Raw genomic sequence first — 25,869 nt, 5'->3', positions numbered from 1 at the left:
TCACCTCCATCGGTGCAGCAAGTGCTGTATATCCCTGTACACATGTTTCTGGGTTTAGCCCGTCATCAGCAGGGAGCAACATGGTATAGGGGCTTGCTTGAAATGCCGCCAAATGTCTTCTCGGGTTTAAGTACCACTCGTCATCCGTGGCTCAAGGGAGCCGTCAATAAGACAGTTTCAAAGAAAGGGAGCACACTGCCTACACTCCAAGAGCACACTGCCTACACTCCAGCAACAAAGTATGACCCCAAAGGGTCATGGTAAATGCAGTCAAATTCGTAGTCCATTCACAAAGTAATATTCTTTCACCTCCGTAGGGGCAGCCTCTTTTTACTTTTTGAACACACTATGAATCAACTACATTTACCATCATGCTTTGGGGTTATACTTTGTTGCTGGAGTGCAGGCAGTGTGCTCCCTCTCTTTGAAACTGTATTGTGACGGCTCCCTTGAGCCACGGCTGATGAGCCTTGGAAGGCACCTGTGCTCCATGAGCAGTACTTAAACCTGTGAAGACATTTGGCGACATTCCAAGCAAGCCTCTAGTCCACGCTGCTCCCTACTGATGACGGGATAAACCCAGAAACATGTGTACAGGGATACACAGCACTTGCTGCACCTACGGAGGTGAAAGACTCTTTTTACTTTTTGAACAGACTACGAATCAACAGCATTTACCATGATGCTTTGGGGTTATACTTTGTTGCTGGAGTGCATGCAATGTGCTCCCTCTCTTTGAAACTGTCTTTTGACGGCGCCCTTGAGCCACGGCTGACGAGCCTTGGGAGGCACCCTTGCGACACGAGCGGTACTTAAACCTGTGAAGACATTTGGCGACATTCCAAGCAAGCCTCTAGTCCAAGCTGCTCTCTGCTGGTGAAGGATAAACCCAGAAACACGTGTACAGGGATACACAGCACTTGATGATTTGGGGTTATACTTTGTTGCTGGAGTGCATGCAATGTGCTCCCTCTTTTTGAAACTGTGTTTTGACGGCTCCCTTGAGCCACTGCTGACGAGCCTTGGGAGGTACCTGCGCGCCATGAGTGGTACTTAAACCTGTGAAGACATTTGCCGACATTCCAAGCAAGCCGCTAGTCCACGTTGCTCCCTGCTGATGACGGGATAAACCCCCAAAAACGTGTACAGGGATACACAGCACTTGCTGCACCTACGAAGGTGAAAGACTCTTTTTACTTTTTGAACAGACTACGAATCAACTGCATTTACCATGATGCTTTGGGGTTATACTTTGTTACTGAATTGCATGCAGTGTGCTCCCTCTCTTTGAAACTGAGTTGTGATAGATGTGTCATTCCTGGGATAGGGCGGCCATCTGTGAGAGGTGGAGATTTGAGGACTCTGGTCTCCATCAGAATCTTGACTCCGGGCTCCACAGCAGTTTGTTGAAGCTCCATGTGATAGAGCTAGCATGGAAAGCATTTCTTCCCTCTGTGAAGGAGAGGTTAATGCAGGTGTTCACAGTCAACACTACTGCTTTGTGGTACTGCAAAAAGCAGGGCCGGGTGGGGTCATGGTCCTGTGCCTCTGGACATGGCTGGAACAGCAGGGCATAACCCCAGTGGTTGAACACCTGGCAGGTTCTCTGAACGCCTGGGTGGATGAACTCAGCCTTTTTTGTCTAGTTAAATTTGGCTGCAGCCCACTGCCAGGGTAATATGGCTTATTCAAAGGTAAGGAGGCTATGTAATGAGAAATCCAAAGGTAAGGAGTCTGCAGCTGGAAGTCTCTATCAGACAAACAAATTACTTATCCACGGTAACGCATTATCTGGTAGAGACTACATGTAGCAGCAGATTCCTTACAGACCTGTCCATGCCTCCCCACTCTGCGGACACTTTGCTAGGGTTAGGGTTGATCCCTTTCAGGGCCCTAGTTTGGACACACACTCATCAGTTCACTTCATGGCTCTGCACTCCTGATGTGGAAAGTCATGGCAAGTAACTGATGTCCACACACCAGAGTGGGATTTATAGAGGTGACCATGATGTCACTTCCAGTGCCAACAAAGCCGACGATGCAGCACAGAACCGATCAAAGTCACCCGACGGTGCGCAGGGCTACGGCTAATGCAAACATTTCCAGATCCAGTCTTGTGCCTGGGAAATTCATAGGTAATAAATCTGCAGCAAGATAGTGTCTCTACCAGAGAATGCGTTACCAAATGTAAGTAACTTCAAGGTCACATAAACAATTTGTTCAATTTGAGATCTGCCACCCTCTTACCCATAATGCTGTGTTCTCATATACAGGCCCTTCAGTCTCCTTACTTTTCTATAAGTGGGACGCCAAATCCTAACATCCATGAATCTGCATATTTCACAGACACTCTTCTTGACCAAACACTCATGAATCCAACACTGGGCGTAGCTCCTTCTTCTAGAATCCTCCAAAGAGACTTTACCTTGAAGTGGACACCACCAAAGTATAACTGCAATACTTGTAGAAAAACTGAAGAAAACTGAGCCAGTAGAATGAAGAAATCAAAGCAGATACCAAAGAATATTTGTAGAAAAAGAAACCCACTCAAAAACCTTTATAGAACAACATATACACGCATTAAATTTCACAAATGTAACTTTACGTTATGTGTGTCAAAAGTCTGTTTCTTTTCTGTTGATGCTACCAGTGTCTTAGTGCTAACGTTTGAGAATAGGTTGTCTTATCTATATATCTCTGTAGAGATTATGGAGACCTTTGCCAATAACGACATCTGTGTAATAATAAATGTAAACAGGATGCTTAATCATGTTTTTCTTTCTGGTGAACCCACCGAACATGTTCGTATTATTAATATATTTTGGTTGTGGTGGCTACCTTGGTAGGCAGCGTGTAGTCTGCTTATAGTGAATTTCCCCACAAAAGAATCTAATCATGTGGCCAGGTGAAACACCTCTGTCAGTAGCATACAAGTTCATTAGTCATGTGTTTAGCAATGTTGAAGCTTTTTCACAATGTTTGTCTCCCAGCACTAGAGCCCAGTCAAAAAAAAAAAACAGAAAAGTGTGGATGAAGATTTCTGTCTCTGTCTGAACATACTGTTTTTTGTTTCCTGGAATTAACAGACATTCCCAAAAGTGCTCCGGGCAGTGTTAGGTATGGGAAATTGAAAAAGGTTGTTTGCAATTCAATCACATGTCCTGTGGTCACACATTCCCAGAAACACTATTTAAAGTCCTGAAGGCGTTGCCAGGCTGTTTTGGAAAAGGGTAGCAAGGTCCTAGAGAAACTGACCCCTTTATGAGACCAATACCTGCTCTGAAAAAATATTTACGCTTCCATTCACAAAGTGGACCCCTTCCTGTTTGCTAATGGGTTACCACCAACTTGAACTTGGTAGTAACTGCGAATGTTTTGCGAACTCATTCACGGTTGCAAAACATTCGTACATTGCAGTGCGATTTGGTATTATGAAGAAACACCCTAAACACGCCCCTTCCTAATACCAAATCGCAAAAGCAAAATGCGATTCAGTAAATAAGTTTCCGAGACACATTTTGCTTTGGTACATAGCAAAAAGCATTTTTCGGTCGCAAATGACTGAAAAAATGCTTCGTACATCTGGTTCTTAACCCTAACCCCCCCATGTCTACCAAAAAAGAATGTGTCCTTGTGTAATATAACTGATGCTCATTTAAAGCGCTCCAATACCTCGGGTCGAGTTTGCGTTATATAAAACTGAAAAGAAAAAATGACGGGACTTAAATTTGGAGGGAGTGAAACCACTTAATACATCTACATTTACCTAACATGCAGCCTTTTGTTGCTTGAATGCAAATTTACCTTAAAAACAAAAGACAATAGGTGTCTGGCAAAACAGGAACAGTTCATTTAATTAAACATTTTGGCCGGGAGAGCAGTTACAGAACCGGGGTCTGAGGACTGTCTCTCAAAGTACACCAGTTTGCAATGAGGTTTTATACATTTCTCTTCCAGGGGATCCTCATCAATAGTCATAAACACTGAATATTCCAGCCCGCGTGTGGGGACCCAGGAGCACATATAAACACACATGTATATATATCAAATGTATGTAAAAAATAATAGAGAAGATTAGTACAAATATATTATATACATGTGTAAGCAATAATGCAGTCTATGTTGAAAAACAGGCTAAAAATGTTTTTTATTTTGTGTATTTTTTTTTTTTCAATTAATTAAACTCTTCAATTATAGGAAGAACCTTTCTGCAATCAAAGTAGAGAGCATAGAAAGTTTAAACAATCCACTATAAAAGAAAAAAAATACATTGAAAATAAAGGAGCATTATTAACCAATAGGCTGCATGCAGGTTAACAAAGCACAACCAAAAACTGCCACCGTGCCTATAAGGCCCTGAGCACCTCCAGTATCCCACCATGCCTCAGGGGTGAAAGTGAGGTAACAGTTGGTTCACAGTTACTACCTGAATAAAGTAACATTTGTTCTCTGAAAAATGCCTTCACTTATTATGAAATGTCCTGCTTGTGGCAAAAAGAAGGCCCAGTCAGATCCACACTCAGTGTGCATAGTGTGTTTGCCGCAGAGTCACTGCCCTGATACCTGCAAACACTGTCAAAATCTGTTTAAGAGAACTTTGAAAGACAGAGAAAGGATTCATCTGCATGGGCTACATGAGAGAGAGAAAACATCATCATCCTCTCTTTATAAGAAGATCTTCAGAGACAAAGGGGGTTATTCTAACTTTGGAGGAGGTGTTAATCCGTCCCAAAAGTGACGGAAAAGTGACAGATTTACCACCAGCCGTATTACGAGTCCATTATATCCTATGGAACTCGTAATACGGCTGGTGGTATATCCGTCACTTTACCGTCACTTTTGGGACGGATTAACACTCCTCCAAAGTTAGAATAACCCCCAAAGACTCTTCTGACAAGCGGCAAGTAAGATCAGCTTCATCTGGTAGGAAAATTCCTGTTTGTTCGCCGTCGACTTCATCGCTTCCATCGTCACATAAGCATTGCCAACCGACGTCGAGGAGTACACCTCCGTCAAGGGCGATTCGTCGAGTAAGCACAGGAGTGCTCATACGCCATTGAAGGCAAACCAAGATCCTCTGACGTTGAAAAATCCAGTGTTAAAGTCGACCTCAAGGGCAAAGTCGAGGCCTCCACTGACAACAAAACGCCACTCAACGTCAAGGCACTTGCCACCATTGGGACATCGCTCAACGTCGAGGCAGTCAACGTTGAGACATACCCCTCCGTTGGGTCATCAGTTGCCATCGAGGCATTCGACGTTGAGACTAGAGAAGTCAGGAAGGTCACATTCGACATCAAGGGTTCAGCGATCGTTGACGACATTACATCGTCGTTCGACATCGAGACGCTCCTCACCTTTGACAGTCGCATCCAAGTGGCTTCTCAACGTCCCAGTCATCCTCAAAAAGCAGCGACAGGGCAAACTTCACCTGCTGAGACGACTTTACCTCCTCAGGACCCGGTTGTCACTATACCGAGTAGATCATCTGTGGCATTCTCAAGGGCCTCATCTCAAGGACAGCTCTCCCCGATAAATCTGTCTCCGAGGTGGTTGGAAAGCCTTAACAAGGCTCAGCAATCTCCAGATTCGCAATATTCCTGGCTATATTCTCTCGGCTTCTTTTCCACGAACACCATCTCCAACAACTCCTGCATCCTCTGACCAGCCTGATCCACGACGACGGCGCAGTCCTTCACGGCTGCGCACACAAATTAGATCACAATCCAGGAGAAGATCAAGATCCCCGGTCTCTAGATCCCGTCACCAGAGACGCAGATCCCCTTCATGGTCCAAGGCTTCTAAGTCTTCGATTAGAGACTATTCGCCTACTCTGACACACACCTCCGGCAAGAGTTTCTCCAGTGGACGATATAACCACTTTCAATGAAGTGTTGCTTAGAGAAGCCCAGAAGCTCAATATAGACCTTCCGGAACCGACAACATCATCATCTGTAATTTTTGAAACACTACACCATTGTACTTCTTCCAGGCAGCTGCTACCATTAGTCTTCTGCAGCCAGCCATGGACACTTTTCTGACACCAGAAAGCCTGCGTACAGCGCTGGCACGGATTCTAAAGAAATATAAGGCTCCAGACCAGGATCCTTTATTTCCCAGAGCTGATCCTCCACCGGACTCAGTCATTCTAGCTGCCGCCTGAAAGACCCATTCAGTGGCCTCCTCATCAACGGTCTCTCCAGATAAGGAGAGCAAGCATCTAGATTTGTTGGGTAGGAAAATGTGCTACCTCTGCAGCTTTTATGAAAGTCTCTAGTGCCTCTGCACTTTTAGGAAGATACGACTGTTCTTTGTGGGATTCTCATAACAGGCTCGTAGACAAATTGCCGAGAGAAGACAGACAGGATTTCCAAAAGATCCTTCAGGAAGGAAGGCTGGTAGCCAACCAGGTGATCAGTGGGGCTGCAGGTAGCTCAGACTTAGCGGCGCATGGATATGCACATGGCATATGTGCAAGGAGGTCATCTTGGCTGCGCCGCACAAGTTTAAAACAGGAGGCTCAACATCGCATCTTCAACCTGCCATTCTCTCAGAACTTTTTGTATGGGACACATACGGATGATGAGATGGCCAAAATGAAGTCGGAGTTGGACACTCTGAAAGCCGTAGGAATACGCAAGGAATACCGAAGAAGGTATAGGCCATATGATAGGCGTCCATATCAGCAGTGGGTTCAAACCCCTCATTGGCCCCAAATGCGACAGCAAAGACAAGGTCGACTGTTCTATCAGTCCCGCAAGACAACAAGAGAACGAGGCAAAATCAGTCTCCTCCCAAAACATCGGGCAAACATGAGGACTCGCTTCCTCTGATTCTATCACCCACTCCGGTGGGGGGAAGTATTGCAAATTATGTAAATGAGCGGCACGCTATAACAAACGACAAATAGGTGCTAAATATTGTCAAGAATGGGTATTCTCTACGTTTCAAGTCTTCTCCTCGTCCGGTGTCACCAACAAAAACAAAGTGTCTCCATCAGTCTTTGCTACAAAAAGAGGTTATCAGTCTGCTACAAAAATGAGCTATCGAAAAAGTTCCACCTTCGCAAAGAGGAAAAGGAGTGTACTCCCGCTATTTCTTAGTACAAAAGGAAGGTAAAAACAGGGTTTTCAGACCCATTTTGGATCTGAGATATCTGAACAAGTACATTTGAAAAGAAAAGTTCAGAATGCTGGCCCTTCATCAGATTTTTCCTCAGCTCCATCAAGAGGACTGGATGTGTTCCATAGATCTACAGGATGCATATTTTCACATCCCGGTTATAGTGAAACACAGCAAATTCCTTTGCTTTGTAGTTGCATCCCAACATTACCAATTCAGGGTACTGCCCTTTGGGCTAAAATCAGCTTCTTGAACATTCTCCAAATGTGTAGCAACAATAGCAGCATACTTGAGACAGAAGAATATCTTTATTTACCCGTATCTTGACGAGAGGCTGTACCTCTAAAATCACGTCCGGGGAGGAGGGTGGATTGTTTATGACTTTGATGAGGATACCCCTGGAGGAGAACTAGGATTTACAGGAAAGTAACTTATCCTTCTCTGAGTACCATAAAGTAATAAAAAACATTCCTTTCTTGCAAATGCGAACACTTGTCATAGAGTCATAAATAATAGTCCTGAAAGCAAATGCAGGTGGGCCTCGACCTTGTGTGAACACAGTGTAGGCCAGCAAATACGTGTCCAGATGTCCGACCTGAGAGGTGCATGGTTGGTGTGCATGCTGGATGTGCTGTGTTCTGATTGTCTAAGTGCTCCTAACTATATGTGGCATCTAAATGTACGGTGTTTTTGGGAATGCACCTACCCCTCTGGCCATGTGTGTTTTATTGGGACCAATCCTCTGGGACCATTGCGGTGTGGTCACGCCTATCTGTAGGATTCGATCTTTGGGCCAGATTTAACAGAAAGTGACTTGCAGAATGCAACACATATAGAAAGAGCAAAATACGAGGAGAAATTAAAGCATTTCTCCTCGTTTTGCCATGCAAACGCCATCCCTGGGGTGGCGTTACATTTTGGCGCTGTCTTAGGTTTAAGAAAACTCATAAATCTGGGGCAGCGTCAAAATGCAATGGGTGTTGCTGTGGCAGACCCACAGCAGCACCTTTTGCACTCCTGTTCCACGCAAAGTGCTGCGTATTTACAACGTGGTGTTAAGCCACAAAAAGTGATTTAACACCACCTTGTAAATACGGTGCAGTGCAGTGCACCACCGGAACGTCACGAAAAGTGATTCTCGGTGGCGCGAGGAGCTCTTAAATATACCCCTAAGTTTCCTGTTTGTGCATTTGACTGCCGGCTACTTGTCACCCCACCTGTGACCTGTCAGTCAGCAACCTCAGGTCTGGGTCGCAAAGCCTGTCTGACCATGTATCTAGTTGTCAGGGTTGACAGAGAGTTCACAACAGGGGAATGTAATCATGGTGATGCGACTTCCTTCTTATGTGTGAATGTATCATTGTGTGCTTTGACATCGACTATTCTAGTATTTACACTTTCTTCCACTTCAGAGCACCTTGTGACACTCACTATGCAAAAGTGTTAAAAGCAATAGGTTTCAGACAGACACTGCACATTGTGTATGCACTGGGAGGTGGTATTCTCTTCCAGGTAACCACTGACATTGCTTTGGACACTGCTGTTTTCACAGATGTCCACAGTTTCTATACTGAGGTTATCACCACTGGTGTAGGTACACTGAGATGAGGAAGACGCTCAGGCCCATATTTATGCTTTTTTGCGCCGCATTTGTGTCATTTTGTGACGCAAAAGCGGCGCAAACGTACAAAACACAATTATATTTTGTACGTTTGCGTAAAAAAATGACACCAATGCAGCGCTAAAAATGTATAAATATGGGCCTCAGCGTCTGTATGCTGTGTGTGCAAATGTTCCGACCTAGCTTCTTGTCTACTTGAAAGTGCTGTCCTACCTTATACTGAATTTGGATTCTTGTGGGAAGATATGTGCATAAATTAGTTCTTTCATCCTAATTCCCTATCATAAAAGTGTCAGTTAAAGATAAAAGATGATCATACCAAAAGAAATGTAGGGATATACACCTAGGGAGAATTATGTGGACCAGTGCATCAATCTCCTTACATGAACCTATAACTGGTGGAATGGAGGCTGTTCTTTTGGAACAAGGCATCCCAATTCAGTATTAGGATCATAAAATGAGCCCTAATTTCCAAAGGTGATAAATCAAATTTTAGAGAGACTTACGTTTTGTGTGGATCCCTGTGTGGCTAAAAATGTATGGATGCTGTGGTAGAGGGTCCCCTGTATATTCCACTACAAAGAAAAGATTGATCTCTCCGTGTGATACCCACATGCTATTATACTGTACAATACTCTACACATCCCTTATATATCATTGAGGTGGCTGAAGGGCTATGAATACCAGATACATTACAGTGATGCGTAACATTTTCCGTTTTACTTTGAAGGCAGTAGTCTTGCTCTAATGCTCACTTAGCACATTGGCTGACTTGGGTTTTTGGACATCCATGTACTTTAGCTATTATTTATTAAACTCTGCACTTAGCAGGGTAGAATGTGCTCATCCTATCCAGTCAATGCAAAGATTCACAACTTCAGTTTTCTTTGTCAGTAGAAGAAGTCACCAATCTGGCATCCCGGCGCCTGTCTGTGAGTCCATCCTGCACTTCCAGCACATCACACCGGAACTACTCCTTTCGCCGGGGCTCTGTGTGGTCGATGCGTTCTGCGGCCAGTGCAGAAGGTGACTGGTACTCAATAACCAAGCATGTCATTATGCCACAGGATTTAAAATACAGCCATAATCATCTTGTTGTCGTCATATAAACATCCTGCTATCACGAGCAATCCTTGCAGATTCAATTCTAGCCTTTTTTGGTAGAGTTTGGAATTTCCACAACCTCCATCACCAATATTGAACTTTCAGCATTGTCTTTTTAGCGTCTGGCTACAGACACCTTTAGCTGCCTGTTGCCAAATGCAGATGTCACTGATCATCTGTAAAGCGTACTCACATATCGCGGGTGGTTACAAGTTTACACCCCGTAATACCAAATGTGCAGTATGACTTTTTTTTTAAAGTAGTACCAATAATTTCATATCCATGGATTAATAGTGCTACTGTGTGTCACAATGTGTGGATTATTGGCATCCAGTAAGATTACATGCCAGACATATTGCATTTGCTAATGCTTGCTCCATTTACTGAAGAAAACGTTTAGGATTTCTTCCACTAACAGTTTGTGAAATGTCCTTGACTTCTTGGAAAAATATGTTTTTTGTTGTGTAACCTATATTTGCAATTTTGAGAGAGAGATTGATTTCAGAAAGCATCATTCATCTCAAACAAAATAATTGAACACCTTAGCTTTATTTTTTAAACTCATCAGCTAAAGTAAACATGATTTCTAACACCTTTCTCATAATTTTAGATGAAGAGCGGGGGACAGAACATACTCCGAACCACCACACGCCACAACCACCACAACCAGTGTTTCCAGCATGCATCTGTGCTGCAGTACTACCAATAGTTCACTTGATGGAAGATGGGGACGTCAGAGAGGATGGTGTGGCAGGTATGATTTTAGCAATACATACTTAGGGTCATATTTAAGAGCCCCTAGCGCCACTGGGGCGTCACTTTTTGTGGCTTAATGCCACCTTGTAAATACGGCCCCTTCACATGCAGCACTTTGCAGGGAAGGGGCGTGCAATGGGTGTTGCTGCGGGCGTGCTACAGCAACACCAACCGCATTTTGACACTGCCCCAGATTTACAAGTTTTTGTAAACCTGAGGCAACGCCAAAATCTAACACCACTGCATTAGCAGGTGCAACAAGGAGAAATACTTTTATTTCTCCTCTTTATTTGCTCTTTCTATGTGTGCTGCATTAAGCACACATAGGAAGAACAAATCACCATTTAAGATTGTTTTTGTGTAGGAAGGTGTCCCTTCCTGCTCAAAAACAATCCCACCCTCAACGCAGCCATCAGTGCACCATGGCGCAAGGGTGGCTGTGTTGGCTGCAAATTTAGCACCAGTGCAGTGCACAACACAGGTGTGCCGTATTCAATTGAATACAGCGCATCCCTGTGTTGTGGAAATGACGCAACGCAACGTGGTGCTCCGTCATTTTTTGATAAATATGGGCCTTAAGGTTTATAATATGAAATTAGGTTTTGTGCTTCCTATGGATTTCACCTCTATTCTAATAAAACAGTTTATTATACTTCTGACAATGCGTGTTTCCCAACAGTGGATCGTTCATAGATTTAAATGCTTTTTGATCTCCATTAGCATTTATAAGAACACCACAGATGTGCAGAACCATTGTTATGCTTATGAATTCAAAGAAGACATTCATGATAGAGACTTAAGATTACAAGTAAGTTATCAATTACCAATACAGATTGTTTTTTGATAGTATAAAAAATATAACATCTGATAGAGACATCTAATTGCAGATTCTTTACTTTAGAATTCCCCCCACGTGTCAGTCTAGATCTGGAGATTTTTCTCGAGCAGTGCCCCTGCACGCTGGTAGGTGGCATCAATCTGCTCCACACCCATCGTCAGCATCGTCTGCACCTGATATGGTGTTGCCGGTCCTATATAGGCACCATCCCGGTGCGCTGATGTCAGTTCTTTTCTTTCCACTCCAGCCTAGTGCTGATCTGAAGGGAGCTACCCCTCAGTAATTTTTTGACTGATCTTTTTCAACTTTTTGTCAAAGATTTTTGAGTGTTGACACTCCTGGTGCGTCGAGGATGTCTTTCCATAAGATGGGTTCAAGCCCTGCAAGATCCTACCATTGGGCGATGTCCGTAACGGATACAAACTTCGTGTGCCTGTGATGTCTGGAGCCCGACCATGACCCAAAGCTGTGCTCCGAGTGCCAGGCAAGGAATCTGAAAGTTTGAGGGAGCGGTCCCTAAAGTTTCTTGCGGCCCGGCACTCTGCTCCGCGTAGGTCCCAATAATAGTCGAGAGGAAGGTTCCATGAACGGTCTCGGTGCCCTGCTTCATCGTCGTTCCACTTCATCATTGTCACATTCCAAGTCCTTGGGACGATCGGGTAAGTCGGGGCACAAGAAGAAGTAGAAGAACAAGCGTTCTTTGACTTCACCCCATCCTTCGGCCGACGAGACAAAGGAAAAGGAGCATCATTGTTCCAGGCCTCCGTCCTTGGAGCCTGCTTCTGGGTTGGTTCTGCGCCTCCCCAAATTTCGGGAGCCGGAGTGGCACCTATCCAGCTGAAGGAGTTTTATAAGGCCTTGCACCTCATCTCTGGGCAGCCCGACTCCGGTGGAGAGCCTTTGGGCCCCACAGGGTCAGAAGGCACCCCCTCATGGTCCGCACCAGTGGCTCCTTCCTTCGCTCCAGGGGGTACCCCTGGATCTGTTTCTGGAGCCGGACCGGCGTCGGATGTACCACCTCACCTTTCCCCGATGCTGGTTCCGACATCAATGCTCCCAATGTTGCTCATGCCCTTGGGCAGCGTTGACCCTATCCTCTTTGCCGACGTCATCACAGAGCCAAACCGGCGTCGCGTGACGCCCATTCAGACTTCGCCAGGAATCTTGCTCCCTAGGTTGGATACTGACCCCTATACTCTTGGGTTGGGGTACGGTGAGGATTGGGAGGAGTCGCTGGAACCCTTAGAACACCAGCTACAAAAGCCTTTAGACCAGAGGTCTTCAAACTGGGGGGGCAGGGGGGGGGGCATAAACTGGTCCCGGGGGGGGGGGGGGGTTTGCCAGACTCTAGCCAAAAGAAGCATTATACAGATAACAGGCCTTTGTTTTAAGCAAAAGCATGATATTGCATTTTTAAAAAGTTAACAGTACTTAACAGCAATGTTTAAATAGGTCTAGACATATTTAAACATTGCCATCTTTATAAAACAATTGTGAAAAATTCTGAAGGGGGGCCCAGTGGATTTTATTTTTCAACCGAGGGGCGCGACATTAAAACGTTTGGAGACCACTGCTTTAGACTGTTGTACGGACATAGGTGAAGCCAGCGGTGTGGATGCTTCCCCTGACACTGGCATGCTTTCTCCCCCTACCACGGCTAGACGAGGGAGTGTCCTATTCAATGGTAGTGCAAAGAGCGGTCGAGGTCCTGGGCCTCAAGCTACCTTCAGTGTCAGTCAGAACTAACCTCCTGACAGAGGTGCTCCAGCCTGGGGTTTCATCCTCTGAACCCCTATTGCCTTAATGAAGCCCTTATCGATGTCCTGCTGGGTACCTGAACCCAGCACCTGTAGGGCTCCTGTGAACAGGACTATTGCCTTCCACCATCACCCTGCACCAACTGTCCCAGCGTTCCTGATGCACTATTCCTCCCCTGAGAACTTCGTTATCCAAGGCTTCCACACCCCCGTGTAGGGAATCCAAGAGTCTGGAACAACTTGGGAAGAAGATGTTTTCTTCCAACAGCCTGGCATTGCGGTCTGTGAACACTGCATGTCTTTTGGGCCGTTACTCTCTCAAGTTGTGGGATACAGTTGCGCAAGTGCAGCCACAGGTGCCAGAGGAGGCCCTGGCTTTACTCTATCAAGCTGTTGCTGATGGGAGAGATGCAGCAAAGTTCACAATCATATGTGAAAAGGACACGACCGACTCACTGGGCAGAGCGGTTGCATTGACGGTGGCCCTGAGGTGCCATGCCTGATTGAGGACGTGTGGCTTTTCGGGGGATGTCCTAGCAAATCTTCTGGACATGCCTTTGTTGGCCCTGTCTCTTCGGAGACAAAGCAGAATCTGCGCTCGATTGCTTCAAGGATTCTTGTGCTATGGCCAGGTCCTTGTGCCTCGTGACTGCCCCTCGCTCCCCTGAGTCTGCTTTTTGCCTCTTCTGTGGCTACATAAGGGGCATCCCACCACATCTGGTCCTCTCCAGCCTTCGTACTGCACACGCTGCCCAGGCACTGCATGGCCAGGGACGTGGGATCCATTGTCCTCATGGATCATGGAGCCAGTGGTCCTGCCAGTCCACCACCTCCCACCTCTGCAGCTGCCTCCAAACCTTCCTAGTCTAACGATTCCCTACCAGGGACCAGTCGAAGGTAGGATTTGCCATCAGATGCTCTGTTGGCAGTCCATCACGTCAGACAGGTGGGTTTTGCAGATAGTCCGAAGAGGATACTACCTCCCATTCAAGATTACCGCTTCATCAATGCCACCATCCTACGATCAGATGACGGAGGATCACTTGGCACTTCTCCGCAAGGAGGTCTTTCTTGGCCAAGGGAACCATAGAGAGGGTCCCTGTGCCAGAAGTAAGTTGTGGTTGTTATTCCCACTTCTTTCTTTTTAGTGGCCGTAAAGGACAAGGGCATCCGCCCTATCCTACACCTGAGGTCCCTCAATCTCTTCCTCAAGAAGAAGTTCAAAATGCCCACTCTGGCTCAGGTTCTGTCCTGGACCCAGGAGACTGGATGGTAGCGTTGGACTTACAGGATGCTTACTCCCACATTCCCATCCTGCTTGCCCACAGACATTACTTGCGGTTCACTGTAGGCCAGGAGCACTTTCAGTTCACCGTGCCCGCTTTGGCTTTAGCAGAGCCCCTTGGGTGTTCACCAAGGTGATTGGGGTGGTTGCAGCTTATCTGCACATATCAGAGGTTTCAGTCTGCCCCATCTCAACGACTGGTTGTTGACAGCGGGCTCACCTCAGGTTGTCGTCTCCCACCTCCAGACTACGGCAGACCTCCTGCATTCACTGTGGTTCACTATACACGTCTCAAAGTCACACCTGAATCCCTCTCAGACATTCCCTTTCATCTGAGCTGTTCTGGACACAGTGCAGTTTTGGGCTTATCCTCCTGAGCAGCGAGTCCAGGATATTCATGCTATGATACCAATGTTTCAGCCAGTAGCCGGAATTTTGGTGAACATGACTCTGAACCTGCTAGGCCTCATTGCCTCCTGCATCCTGCTGGTAACACATGCTAGATGGCATATGCAGGCCCTGCAGTGGGTGCAGCATCAGGGGAATCTCTCCAACATGGTTTTAGGTCTTGGGGGGAACTGCACAAGATCTGCAGTGGTGGCTAAAGAACCACGATTCGGTCAGAGGCAGATCCCTCTCTCTTCCCCAACCAGATCTGACAGTTGTGAGAGATGCGTCACTCTTTGGATGGGGTGGCCACCTGGGAGAGCCGGAGATCAGAGGCATCTGGTCTCTAGCGGAGTCCATACTCCACATCAACCTGTTGGAGCTCAGGGCAATCAGACTAGCATTAAAAGCATTTCTTCCTTCTCTCAAAGTGAAGGTAGTGCATGTGTTAACGGTCAACACCGCTGCTATGTGGTACTGGAACAATCAGGGCGGAGTGTTGTTGTGGACCCTTTGTCAAAGGCTTTGTGCCTCTGGACATGGCTGGAACAGCAGGGTATATCCCTGGTGGTTCTACATCTGATGGGCTCTCTGAATGTCAGAGCAGACAAACTCAGCTGACAATGCTTAGTCGATCACAAATGGCATCTCCATCCAGTGGCACAAGGTCTCTTTCAGCAGTGGGGAGAGCGTTGGTTAGATCTGTTCCCCTCCGCAGAGAACACACAATATCAGCATTATTGCGCATTGGAGTTTCCAAGTTGGCACTTGCTCTGTGTCACTTTTCGCCTCAAGGCCTGCTGTACGCCTTTCCATCCATGCCACGTCTGGCCAGAGTTCTCAAGAAGATCAAGAGTGACCGAGCCCAAGTAAACCTTGTGGCTTTGGACTGGGCTCGGAGAGTCTGGTATCCGAAGCTATTGTACATGGCCATCGGTCCTCCAATCAGACTGCCCCTTCAGAAGGATCTTCTGTCACTGCAGCATGGGAGGGTTCTCCACCAGAACCTCTCCAGTCTCTGCCTTCTTGCGTGGAGACTGGGCTTTTGACCTTCTGCTTGAAGTCTGTTATGTCATCTTGGCAGCCAGGCATCCCTCCACCAAAACGGTATATGTCTGTCATTGGAAGAAATTTGTAGGATGGTGCACAGACAAGACTGTTGACCCCCTCTCTGCCCCTCTCACTGAGGCTCTGTTATTTATACTTTTGTTGGCCCAGCAGGGCTCTGCTTTGGGGACTCCCAAAGGTTATTTGTCTGCAATCTCTGCCTTCCTACGGCTACCTGATCAGCTTTCTTTGTTTAAATCTCCTATTGTAAGTAGGTTTCTTAAAGGCCTCACTCATATGTTTCCTCCTTCCCCATTCATTATGCCCCAATGGAACTTCAATCTGGTTCTGACATTCCTGATGTGTGCTCCTTCGGACCTCGCCACAATTGTCCTCAAAGGCTTCTCACTTTGAAAACAGCCTTTCTTGTGGCCATAACTTCTGCCTGCATGGTGAGTGAGCTGCAGGCATTATCATCTAAGCCACCCTACCTTTCCATCTATCCTGACAAAGAGGTGCCTCACACACAGGCTTCTTTTCTTCCAAAAGTGGTTATGCCCTTCCATTTAGGCCAATCCAACACCTTACCTACTCTTTACACACACACATATCCTTCAAAGGAAGGGGAGAGGCTCTGCTGCCTGTACCCAAAAGGAGCTTTGACATTGTACCTTGATCGTACCAATAAGTTGCGGATAGATGATCAGCTCTTTGTTGGATATGTGAGTGCGAAGAAAGGTCAGGCAGTGCAGAAGAGAACCATCTCCATATGGACGTACTCTGCACTAAACTGTGCTATGCATTGGTTAAGTAGCAACCCCTGAGGGCTTGTGTGCTCATTCTACCAGAGCTAAAGATGCAACCAATGCATTAGCATGTGGAGCTCCGGTCCTGGATATCTGTCAAGCGGCAATGTGTGCGTCCCTGCACACGTGTACCAGACACTACTGCCTGAACAATCAGGTCTGTAGGTAAAGGCACTTTGTCCGTTCGGTGCTGCAGGACTTTCTGGTGTGATTTTGGTCCGCAGACCCACCTCCGGGGATGGGATTGCTTGGGTATCTATTCTAAGGTAAGGAATCTGCAACTAGATGTCTCTGTCAGATGGACAAGTTACTTACCTTCGGTAATGCCCTATCTGGTAGAGACAATATCCAGTTGCAGAGAAGGCATTACCAAAGGTAAGTAACTTGTCCATCTCAGTCAAAACATGGACTTGTTTAGGACTTTCAAAACTTTACCCATGATGGGGAGACAACTGTTACTAGTAAATACCTATTCAACTGTGAGCCTAATGATGGGTGTAGGAAGCAGGCTCTCTATATGTAGCGCACTAAAATGAAGTGCACTGTGCAGAGAGTCCAGTGGATCCCCAATTGGTATTGCAGAGGTAAAGGTAGATAGGACTAATGCTCTGTTTGTTGTAGAGTGGGCAAGCAGTTAGGCTTATCAGAGGGTAGTGTTAAGCATTTGTTGTATTCACAGGGGCAATACATGAGACACACTTAATGAATAAATCCAAGACCAGTTTAGAAAAATAAAAAATATTTTTATTTATGTTTCAAACCCAATAACTTTGTAATCAGGTAAGTAGACTTTTAAGCATACTTTGCAGTTTGAAAAATGGACTCTGCAATGTTCAGAGTTCTCTCAATATTATCCTATTTGGAAAAAAAAAGATGTTTAGCAACGACTTACAAAGCCAATCTCAGGGAGTTATGGTAAGTACTGGGCACTTATCAGAATCCCACCAACAGGTCACTTCGCATGACACTGGAGTGGCTGGGTACAGAAGTGCAGTAAGGCTTTGGGTGCCCAATGGTTTCCTAAGGGAATTTGACCCCATGACAAATAGGCGGCAGGCTCTGGCTGGGGAGCCAGTCGGGGACAACAAACAGGTTCCAGATTTACAGTAAACACTTTAAATGTAAGGTACTTCACTTAGATACTTTAGGAACTTTGAATAAAAGCAATATCATATACAGTCTTTGTAAAAATGGCAATAAGCTATTTTCAAAGTGGACACAGTGCAAAAATCAATAGTTTCTGGGGGAGGTAAGTAAAGGTTAGATTAGGAGGTAAGTAAAACACTTACAAGTCTCAGTTCTGGGGCATAGGCAGCCCACCGTTGGGGGTTGAAGGCAACCCCAAAGTTACCACACCAGCAGCTCAGGGCCAGTCAGGTGCAGAGATCAAAGAGGTGCCCAAAAAACATAGGCGCCTATGGAGAACAGGGGTGCTCCGGTTCCAGTCTGCCAGCAGGTAAGGGGCAGACAAGGGGGCTTTGTAGAGCACTGGCGGGGACACATGTAGGCACACAAAACACACCCTCAGCGGCACAGGGGCGGCCGGGTGCAGTGTGCAAGGCAGGCGTCAGGTTTTAGGTGGAAAACAATGGAGGGACCCAGGGGTCACTCTAGCGGTGCAGGCATGCACGGGGGATTCTCGGGACAGCCACCACCTGGGCAAGGCAGAGGGTCACCTGGGGGTCACTCCTGCACTGAGGTTCGGTTCCTTCAGGTCCTGGGGGCTGCGGGCGCAGTGTTGGTTGCAGGCGTCGGGTCCCTTGTTACAGGCAGTCGCTGTCAGGGGGAGCCTCTGGATTCACTGCAGGCGTCACTGTGGGGGCTCAGGGGGGTCGTCTCTGATTACTCACGAGCTCACAGTTACCAGGGAGTCCTCCCTGAGGTGTAGGTTCTCTGAATCTCGAGCCGGGGGCGTCGGGTGCAGAGTGAGAAGTCTCACGCTTCTGGCGGGAAAAGTGCAGTCTTTGGAAGTTGCTTCTTTGTTGCAAAGAAGTAGCTGGTTTTGAACAGGGCCGCTTTTCATGGGAGTTTCTTGGTCCTTTAGTCCAGGGCAGACCTCTGAGGCTTCAGAGGTCGCTGGTCCCTGTCGGATGCGTCGCTGGTGCAGGTTGTCGAAGTTAGAGACAGGCCGGTAGGGCTGGGGACAAAGCAGTTGTCGTCTTCCTCCTTCTCTGCAGGCTTGTAGGTCAGCAAGCCTTCTTGTTTCTTCATGTTGCAGGAATCTGATTTCTTGGGATCTGGGGCGCCCCTAAATACTGAATTTAGGGGTGTGTTTAGGTCTGGGAGGGCAGTAGCCAATGGCTACTGCCCTTGAGGGTGGCTACCCCCTCTTTGTGCCATTAAGGAACTGTGGAGTTCATATTTGGCAAACTCCCAGACCATATACTCTTATGGCTACCCTGCACTTACAATGTCTAAGGTTTTGCTTAGACACTGTAGGGGCATAGTGCTCATGCACATATTCCCTCACCTGTGGTATAGTGTACCCTGCCTTAGGGCTGTAAGGCCAGCTAGAGTGTGACTTACCTATACCACAGGCAGTGTGAGATTGGCATGGCACTCTGAGGGGAGTGCCATGTCGACTTAGTCTTTTTCTCCCCACCAGCACACACAAGCTGTGAGGCAGTGTGCATGTGCTGAGTGAGGGGTTCCCAGGGTGGCATAAGACATGCTGCAGCCCTTAGAGACCTTCCCTGGCATCAGGGCCCTTGGTACCAGGGGTACCAGTTACAAGGGACTTATCTGAGTGTCAGGGCTGTGCCAATTGAGGAAGCAAAGTTACAGTTTAGGGAAAGAACACTGGTGCTGGGGCCTGGTTAGCAGTGTCCCGGCACATTTACAATCAAACCTTAGCATCAGCAAAGGCAAAAAGTTAGGGGGTAAACATGCCAAGGAGGCATTTCCTTACACAAAGCATGTACATCTGTGAAATATACTGGTGATCTAGAACTGTGGGTGCAGATACGTACCTTCTGCATTTTGCGCTGGCCATTAGATTCAGAATGGCTGGGGCATTAATGAAGATCAGTTGCAGTATCCTCCCCCAGTATTAACTCTGTTTGCTCCAGACTGGGAGAATTCATAGATAATGATCTTTTATGCAGGATCTGCCATCCTATATTAGGAACACCAAGGTTATACTTCAAAAACTCAGTGGCAATCAAGCTATGTGATGGCATCAGTGGGCGTAGTTAGTCTCTACACCTCAATAAAACATAAAGAATGATTAGAGACTAGGGGACGTGCTAACCAAGACCAGGGGGACTACGTATTCCAGACTGCTTTGTGGCCCCAGGAGGCGGCCATCTTGTGCATCGCCTGCTCCCACTCGCCAGATCCAACGAGCGCTATAAAGATTTAGGGGGCATACTGCAGCGTGAGACGTGCTAACCGAGACCAGAGGGACTACATATCCCAGACTGCTTTGTGGCCCCAGGAGGCAGCCATCTTGTGCATCACTTGCTCCCACTTGCCAGATCCATTGAGCGCTATAAAGCGTGAGGGGGCATACTGCAGCGCAGGACTTGCTAACTGAGACCAGAGTGACTACATATCCCAGACTGTTTTGTGGCCGCAGGAGGCAACCATCTTGTGCATCACCTCCTCCCACTCGCCAAATACAATGAGTGCTATAAAGCGCGAGAGGGCATACAGTAGGGCGGGACACGCTAACCGAGACGAGGGACTACATATCCCAGATTGCTTTGTGGCCCCAGCACGTGGCCATCTTGTGCATCACCTGCTTCCTCTTGCCAGATCCAACGAGCGCTATAAAGCACGAGGGGGCATACCGCAGTGCCAGGATGCTCTAACTGAGACCAGATGGACTTCATATCCCAGAATGCTTTGTGGCCCCAGTAGGTGGCCATCTTGTGTATCCCCTGCTCCTACTTGCCAGATCCAACCAGCACTATAAAGCGCAAGGGGGCATACCGCAGCGCGGGACGCGCTAACCGAGACCAGAGGGACTACATATCCCAGACTGCTTTGTGGCCCTAGGAGTCGGCCATCTTGTGCATCATCTGCCCCCACTTGCCAGATCCAATGAGCGCTATAAAGCGCAAGGGGGCATATCGCAGCGGAGAGAAAGCCCGGGCCAAGGGCAGGCTTGTCTGCACCCGTCCGCGACCAACTGAGGCCGGGCAAGGCCACCCCACTGAGTCTGGTTCTTTTTTCAGCCACCCCCGAATAGTTTTGTCCCCCTCTACTCCTCACCCTATTACGATCTCAGGCCCCTTGTCCTGTCCCAACACACTGCCACAGATATGGTTAAAAGAAAAGCAGGGGTTCGGGGGAAAATCACAAGAAAAACTTCATAAAAAGTCGGGGTGCAGTGACGTACTTGACCGCATTGATGACCTCCTAGCTGATTGCTGGGAATTACTAGCCCCACCATCCGGTGCAGGTCAACCATTGAGTCCCAAACCGTGCTCAGCAATTGAATCGCTGACCAATAAGCAGGAAAGCATATCCAATACGTTTAATAAAGCCAGGGTACGGATGAGGACCGAGACCAACACAGCGCCCCAAAACCCAGCAGACTCAGTTCTAGCTCCTGCTCCCCTTGTGCCTCAGCAATAGTGCCTCCTCCCCGCCCATCCCCTGTACCAATCGCTGTCTACTGCTAACACGTCCCTCAGATCCACCCACAACTCAGGATCTCGTAGTCTCTCCCACCCAGGTTAGGGCAGGTGGCTTCCCAAAGAACCAGCCATGTGACCCCCACCCCGCCCCCCCTTTCCCAAATGAGGACTTGGTAGGTTGTATACAAACTCTCAGGTCAGAAATAGCAGCCCTTAAGTGTATGATAGGCGACCTTGTGGTTACAGTGGGCCATATTATGAAAGAGAGGGGGAGAATAGGCAGGGAAAGCGCCGCCACCCCAGTTCTGACTTACATCGCCACTATGGCACCATCTGTTCCCACCATGCCCCTTCATGCAAAACATCATGGAGGCCACCCAGGTTTACCACATGAGGACACCATCTTTAGGACATCGGTCGGAGCCCGCACAACTGGTTCCCGAACATCAGCAGGCATGCAAATTAAATCTCTTTCCATCTACCCCCAGAACAAAAGTCCCAACTCCACACCTTCTACACTAGGGGGCAGCTGTCATCTTGGCAGCACACATGTTGCCAAGATCACCACCCTCCCTCCTCGGAAAATCTTTATGACCAACATACATAGATCTAATTCTCGGGGGAGGAGGGAAGGGGAAGACTCCTTGATTAACAAAGTCACCCACTCGATTCGACACAGTAGAGGATGTCTCTCAGTATTTAGGAAAGACATCCTTAGGGCCAGATGGCATATGTCTCTGAACTCACCGTCTGACTGCATCGAGTTTCTTCTAGAAAACAGGCAGCTAGTCTATGACTTAGTGGCCCTAGACCAAAGAACCAATCCCTGGACGGGTCCACTATACAGTTCAAACTGAATACACCTACCCCATTATGTGTGTCACCTCCACGCGGCTTTAGACGATGCCACTGTCTTTTCTAAGATAGATTGGCCAACAGTGCTAGAGACACAGGCTTCCTACTATAGATATGATAGCAGCGTGAGCTCCAACAACTGTTTCTGCACCATTAGTACCCTAGCGGACATGCCCGACCAGAGAAATGGGAAGGTCCCCACCGTATCACCCAACATCGTTGCACCAGCTACCATGGATGCCTGTCATCTTTCCACTGGTTCCCTAGATCTCCAGTTAAACCTGCTCCCATTGTCCAACACTACGACCACCTGTTGGAAAGTAAAGATCTTCTCTTGGAACGTGACTGGTATCAGATCCAAACTTCCGTTGCCTCACTGGAATACCTTTATCGACCACTACGGCATATGTAATTTTCAGGAGACTTTGCTAATCGAACCTGCCTACAAACCTGGCTACACAACCTATCACATACCCGCTGTTCCCAGTAAGGTGAGTCGTCCATCGGGGGGCCTCCTAAAATGGGTGAAAATTGCACTACAGTGCGTAGTAAAACTGATACCCACTGACAGCTTTGACATTCTTGGCATCTGTCTCAAGGGATCGGGGACCACCATAACCGACATATTCCACATCTACGCCAGGGGGACAAGGGGGCGCAATCACTCTGTCACCTTGCAGTCTCTAGAGACCCAATTGGGTGAAAGGCCCTCCAAACATGCCCTCATTTTAGCCGGGGACTTCAATGCCACCTTCGAACCCCTCGGTCTGGATCACATGGGCGATTTCCAGGAAGAAGATAACATTTGGCACATACCTAGGCTTGAAACGCCCCCCCCCCCCCATCAAGAAGTGGCACCCGGCGGCCCTGCAACTAAATGCCTTGACCCTCTGCCAAGGCCTGAGGGCTGTAAATGGAAGAACCAAATCCGATAAGCATGCCGCCCACACGTTCACTGGCACACGGGAAGAGCTGCATCGACTATATACTGCTTCACCTTAGATACTGGCACTTGGTAGATGACATGGTACTCCAGACCCAAATGGACAGTGACCATAATCCACTCTATCTTAGCTTAGAGCCTCCATGGGGAAGGGCGCCTATGGCAACAACCACCGCTAAAGTAGCCGAGGTGGTTCAGGCCGAGAACAGCAGACGGCGATTTAGATGGAGCAAGGTCGTCCTGTGAGACTACATACTCTCTTCCATCAATCTAGATCTGACACACTGCTTAGCATTGAGATCCACGGTGGAATAGGAAGAGGGAAACCTCTCCTCCCTAATAGATGTACACAAAAGTTCTTCAAAAGATTGGAACAACTACTAACTTTGCCAGCTACCCACAACACTCGTAGTGCTCTTCCCCGCGAGGAAGATAACTGGTACAATCAAGACTGCCGGTTGGCACAAACAAATCTAATCAGTGCAATCAAACAAAAGGATGTTGCTGAAGTTAGGACTCTGCGGAACCTGTATAAGCAGATGCAGAACAAGGCCAGGAAGGACTCAGAGGAGGATAGATGGCGACCTATGAAGGTTGCTTGTGAATGCAGGGATTCCAGATCCTTTTGGCTTATAGTAAGCAAAAGAAACCAAAAGGGAGTTCCCACTATCGGCAATAATATCCAGCCCTCATACTGGTTCCAACACTTCAACTCTCTCTATAATGTCGAAACCCAATTCGCAACCATCTCTGCCCCTTTACTCCTATCCCAGCCGAATACCACCCATTGGGATGGTTTGTTCAACCTGGGAGACATCCCAGATGCAATAAACCACATAGTACATCTGAAAGCTGCTGGCCCCGATGGCATTCCTGGTGACCTTTTTCTCCAGAACATCGACAAATGGGCAGAGTACATCCTTCTTTTATCCAATCCAATCGTTAGGGGAGCCCCCATTCCCGAGCGATGGAGGGGTGCCGAGGTGATACCCATTTACAAGAAAGGCAAAAGGTCCTTACCCGCCAACCATAGGCCCATAAGCCTTATTGATACAGTGCAAAAGGTATTTTGTTGTGCCCTACTATCTAAAATCCACAACTGGATTTCTGAGAACAACATCCTATCACCATTCCAGGCTGGCTTCAGGTCCAAAACAAGCACCATAGATCAGGTGTTCAGGATTTTGCTTCTGTATTGGAAGATTGTAGTGATAGGGAAGGGGAGTCTGTACGTAGCCTTCATAGATCTCAAATCTGCATTCAATCTGGTACCTAGAGGTAAACTCTGGGAGGTCTTCGATGAGATGGGTATGCCTCCAGGGCTCCTGACCACAATCATTCGATTACACAAGGCCAATTATGCAAAAGTGAGTCGTCCATCACGGGGGGCCTCCTAAAATGGGTGAAAATTGCACTACAGTGTGTAGTGAAACTGATACCCACTGACAGCTTTGACATTCTTGGCATCAGTCTCAAGGGATCGGGGACCACTATAATCTCACCGATCCAATCAAGGTGGTCAGGGGCTTTTGGCAAGGTTGTGTACTAGCTCCAACTCTCTTCTCCCTTTATTTGAACCAGGTCATCCAACACCTCACCTGCAGCCATCTGACGCACCAGCCCTAGGCAATGAAAAGATTGCGACACTTTTGTTCGCAGATGACACCCCGATAGTATCTAAAACCCCGATGGGCCTCCGATCCTCGTTGAATCGATTTGACGATTTCTGTTTCAAGAGACTCTTAGAAATAAACATCTCTGAAACCAAGTTCATGGTCATCAACCCACACAGGCTATATAGGGGGAACCTTTCCCTAGGTGGGTCTAAATCAGAAAGAGTTAATACCTTTGAATACCTGGGGATCAAACTATCAGACTCAATATTCTGGAAAAACCATATTAATTACACATCATTAAAATTTAGCCAGCTAGTGGGCATCCTTCCAAGGGAGCACCATGCATCTACACGACCAATAGCTGCTGCTCTCCAGATTTATAACATGAAGTCTGTCAGTGCAGCACTTTATGGGGATGAACTCTGGGGCTTTTGAGGATGAAAAGGAGCTTACCCTCACTGAGAACATGTTCATGAGAAAGCTCACCTCCCTGTCCCTGAGTACCCCGCTTCTTCCTTTGCACTTAGATCTGGCCCACAAACCACTAGCTGCCATAGTTGGTCTCAGACCGTTGCTGTTTTGGAGGAGAATCATGGCAATCCCCGAACTTTCCTCCTATGCCACCGCGTTTAGGGAAGTTTGTTCTTTGGACACCCCCAATAAAATCTGGTGGATTAATTCAGTCAAGTCATTGATTGCCATTGGGATGGGAGACTCATGGAACTCTTTACACACAGGGCCACCACCAACCAAAGAAAGAGTGAAGTCCTTCTACTGGGATTTGGTAACCCAGTCTATATCTTGCTCGCTTTCATTAGGGCGACTAACTAGTGAGTTTCTGGACTTCAAGTCTACTGCACCGTAACAGTCATTGGCCTGCATCCATACCCTTGCCATGTGGCACATGCACTCACCGTCGTTTCATGCATGCCTCATTCTCCCCACCACCCTATCTTTCATCCACCCCACTCCACACAGGCATTGCCCATACAGCATGGTGATGGTGTACTTACCTGTTTGTCTGTAGGACCGTAGAGTAGCGTGTACGGGGGAAGGACCCCATCCACGAGTTTCTCCAACTCCTCCGTGCTGAAGGCAGGGTCCCTTTCCCCAGACGCACGAGCCATTGTCTCTTCCAGACTGAGGTCA

General features: G+C 47.4%; 1 protein-coding gene across 1 annotated transcript in view; it reads left to right on the top strand.

Moving 5' to 3' along the window:
- Positions 1–25,869, top strand: part of UNC80 (unc-80 homolog, NALCN channel complex subunit) — a 2,774,722-nt gene that overhangs the window by 1,415,400 nt on the left and 1,333,453 nt on the right. Inside the window, exons 34-35 of the mRNA XM_069225668.1 lie at positions 9,638–9,769; positions 10,458–10,601. Coding sequence (XP_069081769.1) covers positions 9,638–9,769; positions 10,458–10,601 — 276 coding nt within the window. The remainder of the gene's footprint in view (positions 1–9,637; positions 9,770–10,457; positions 10,602–25,869) is intronic.

Source organism: Pleurodeles waltl, chromosome 3_1 (assembly GCF_031143425.1).
Source record: "Pleurodeles waltl isolate 20211129_DDA chromosome 3_1, aPleWal1.hap1.20221129, whole genome shotgun sequence".
NCBI classification, from domain to species: Eukaryota; Metazoa; Chordata; class Amphibia; order Caudata; family Salamandridae; genus Pleurodeles; species Pleurodeles waltl.
The sequence above is the reverse complement of the archived record's forward strand: the minus strand, read 5'-3'. Positions and strand labels throughout refer to the sequence as shown.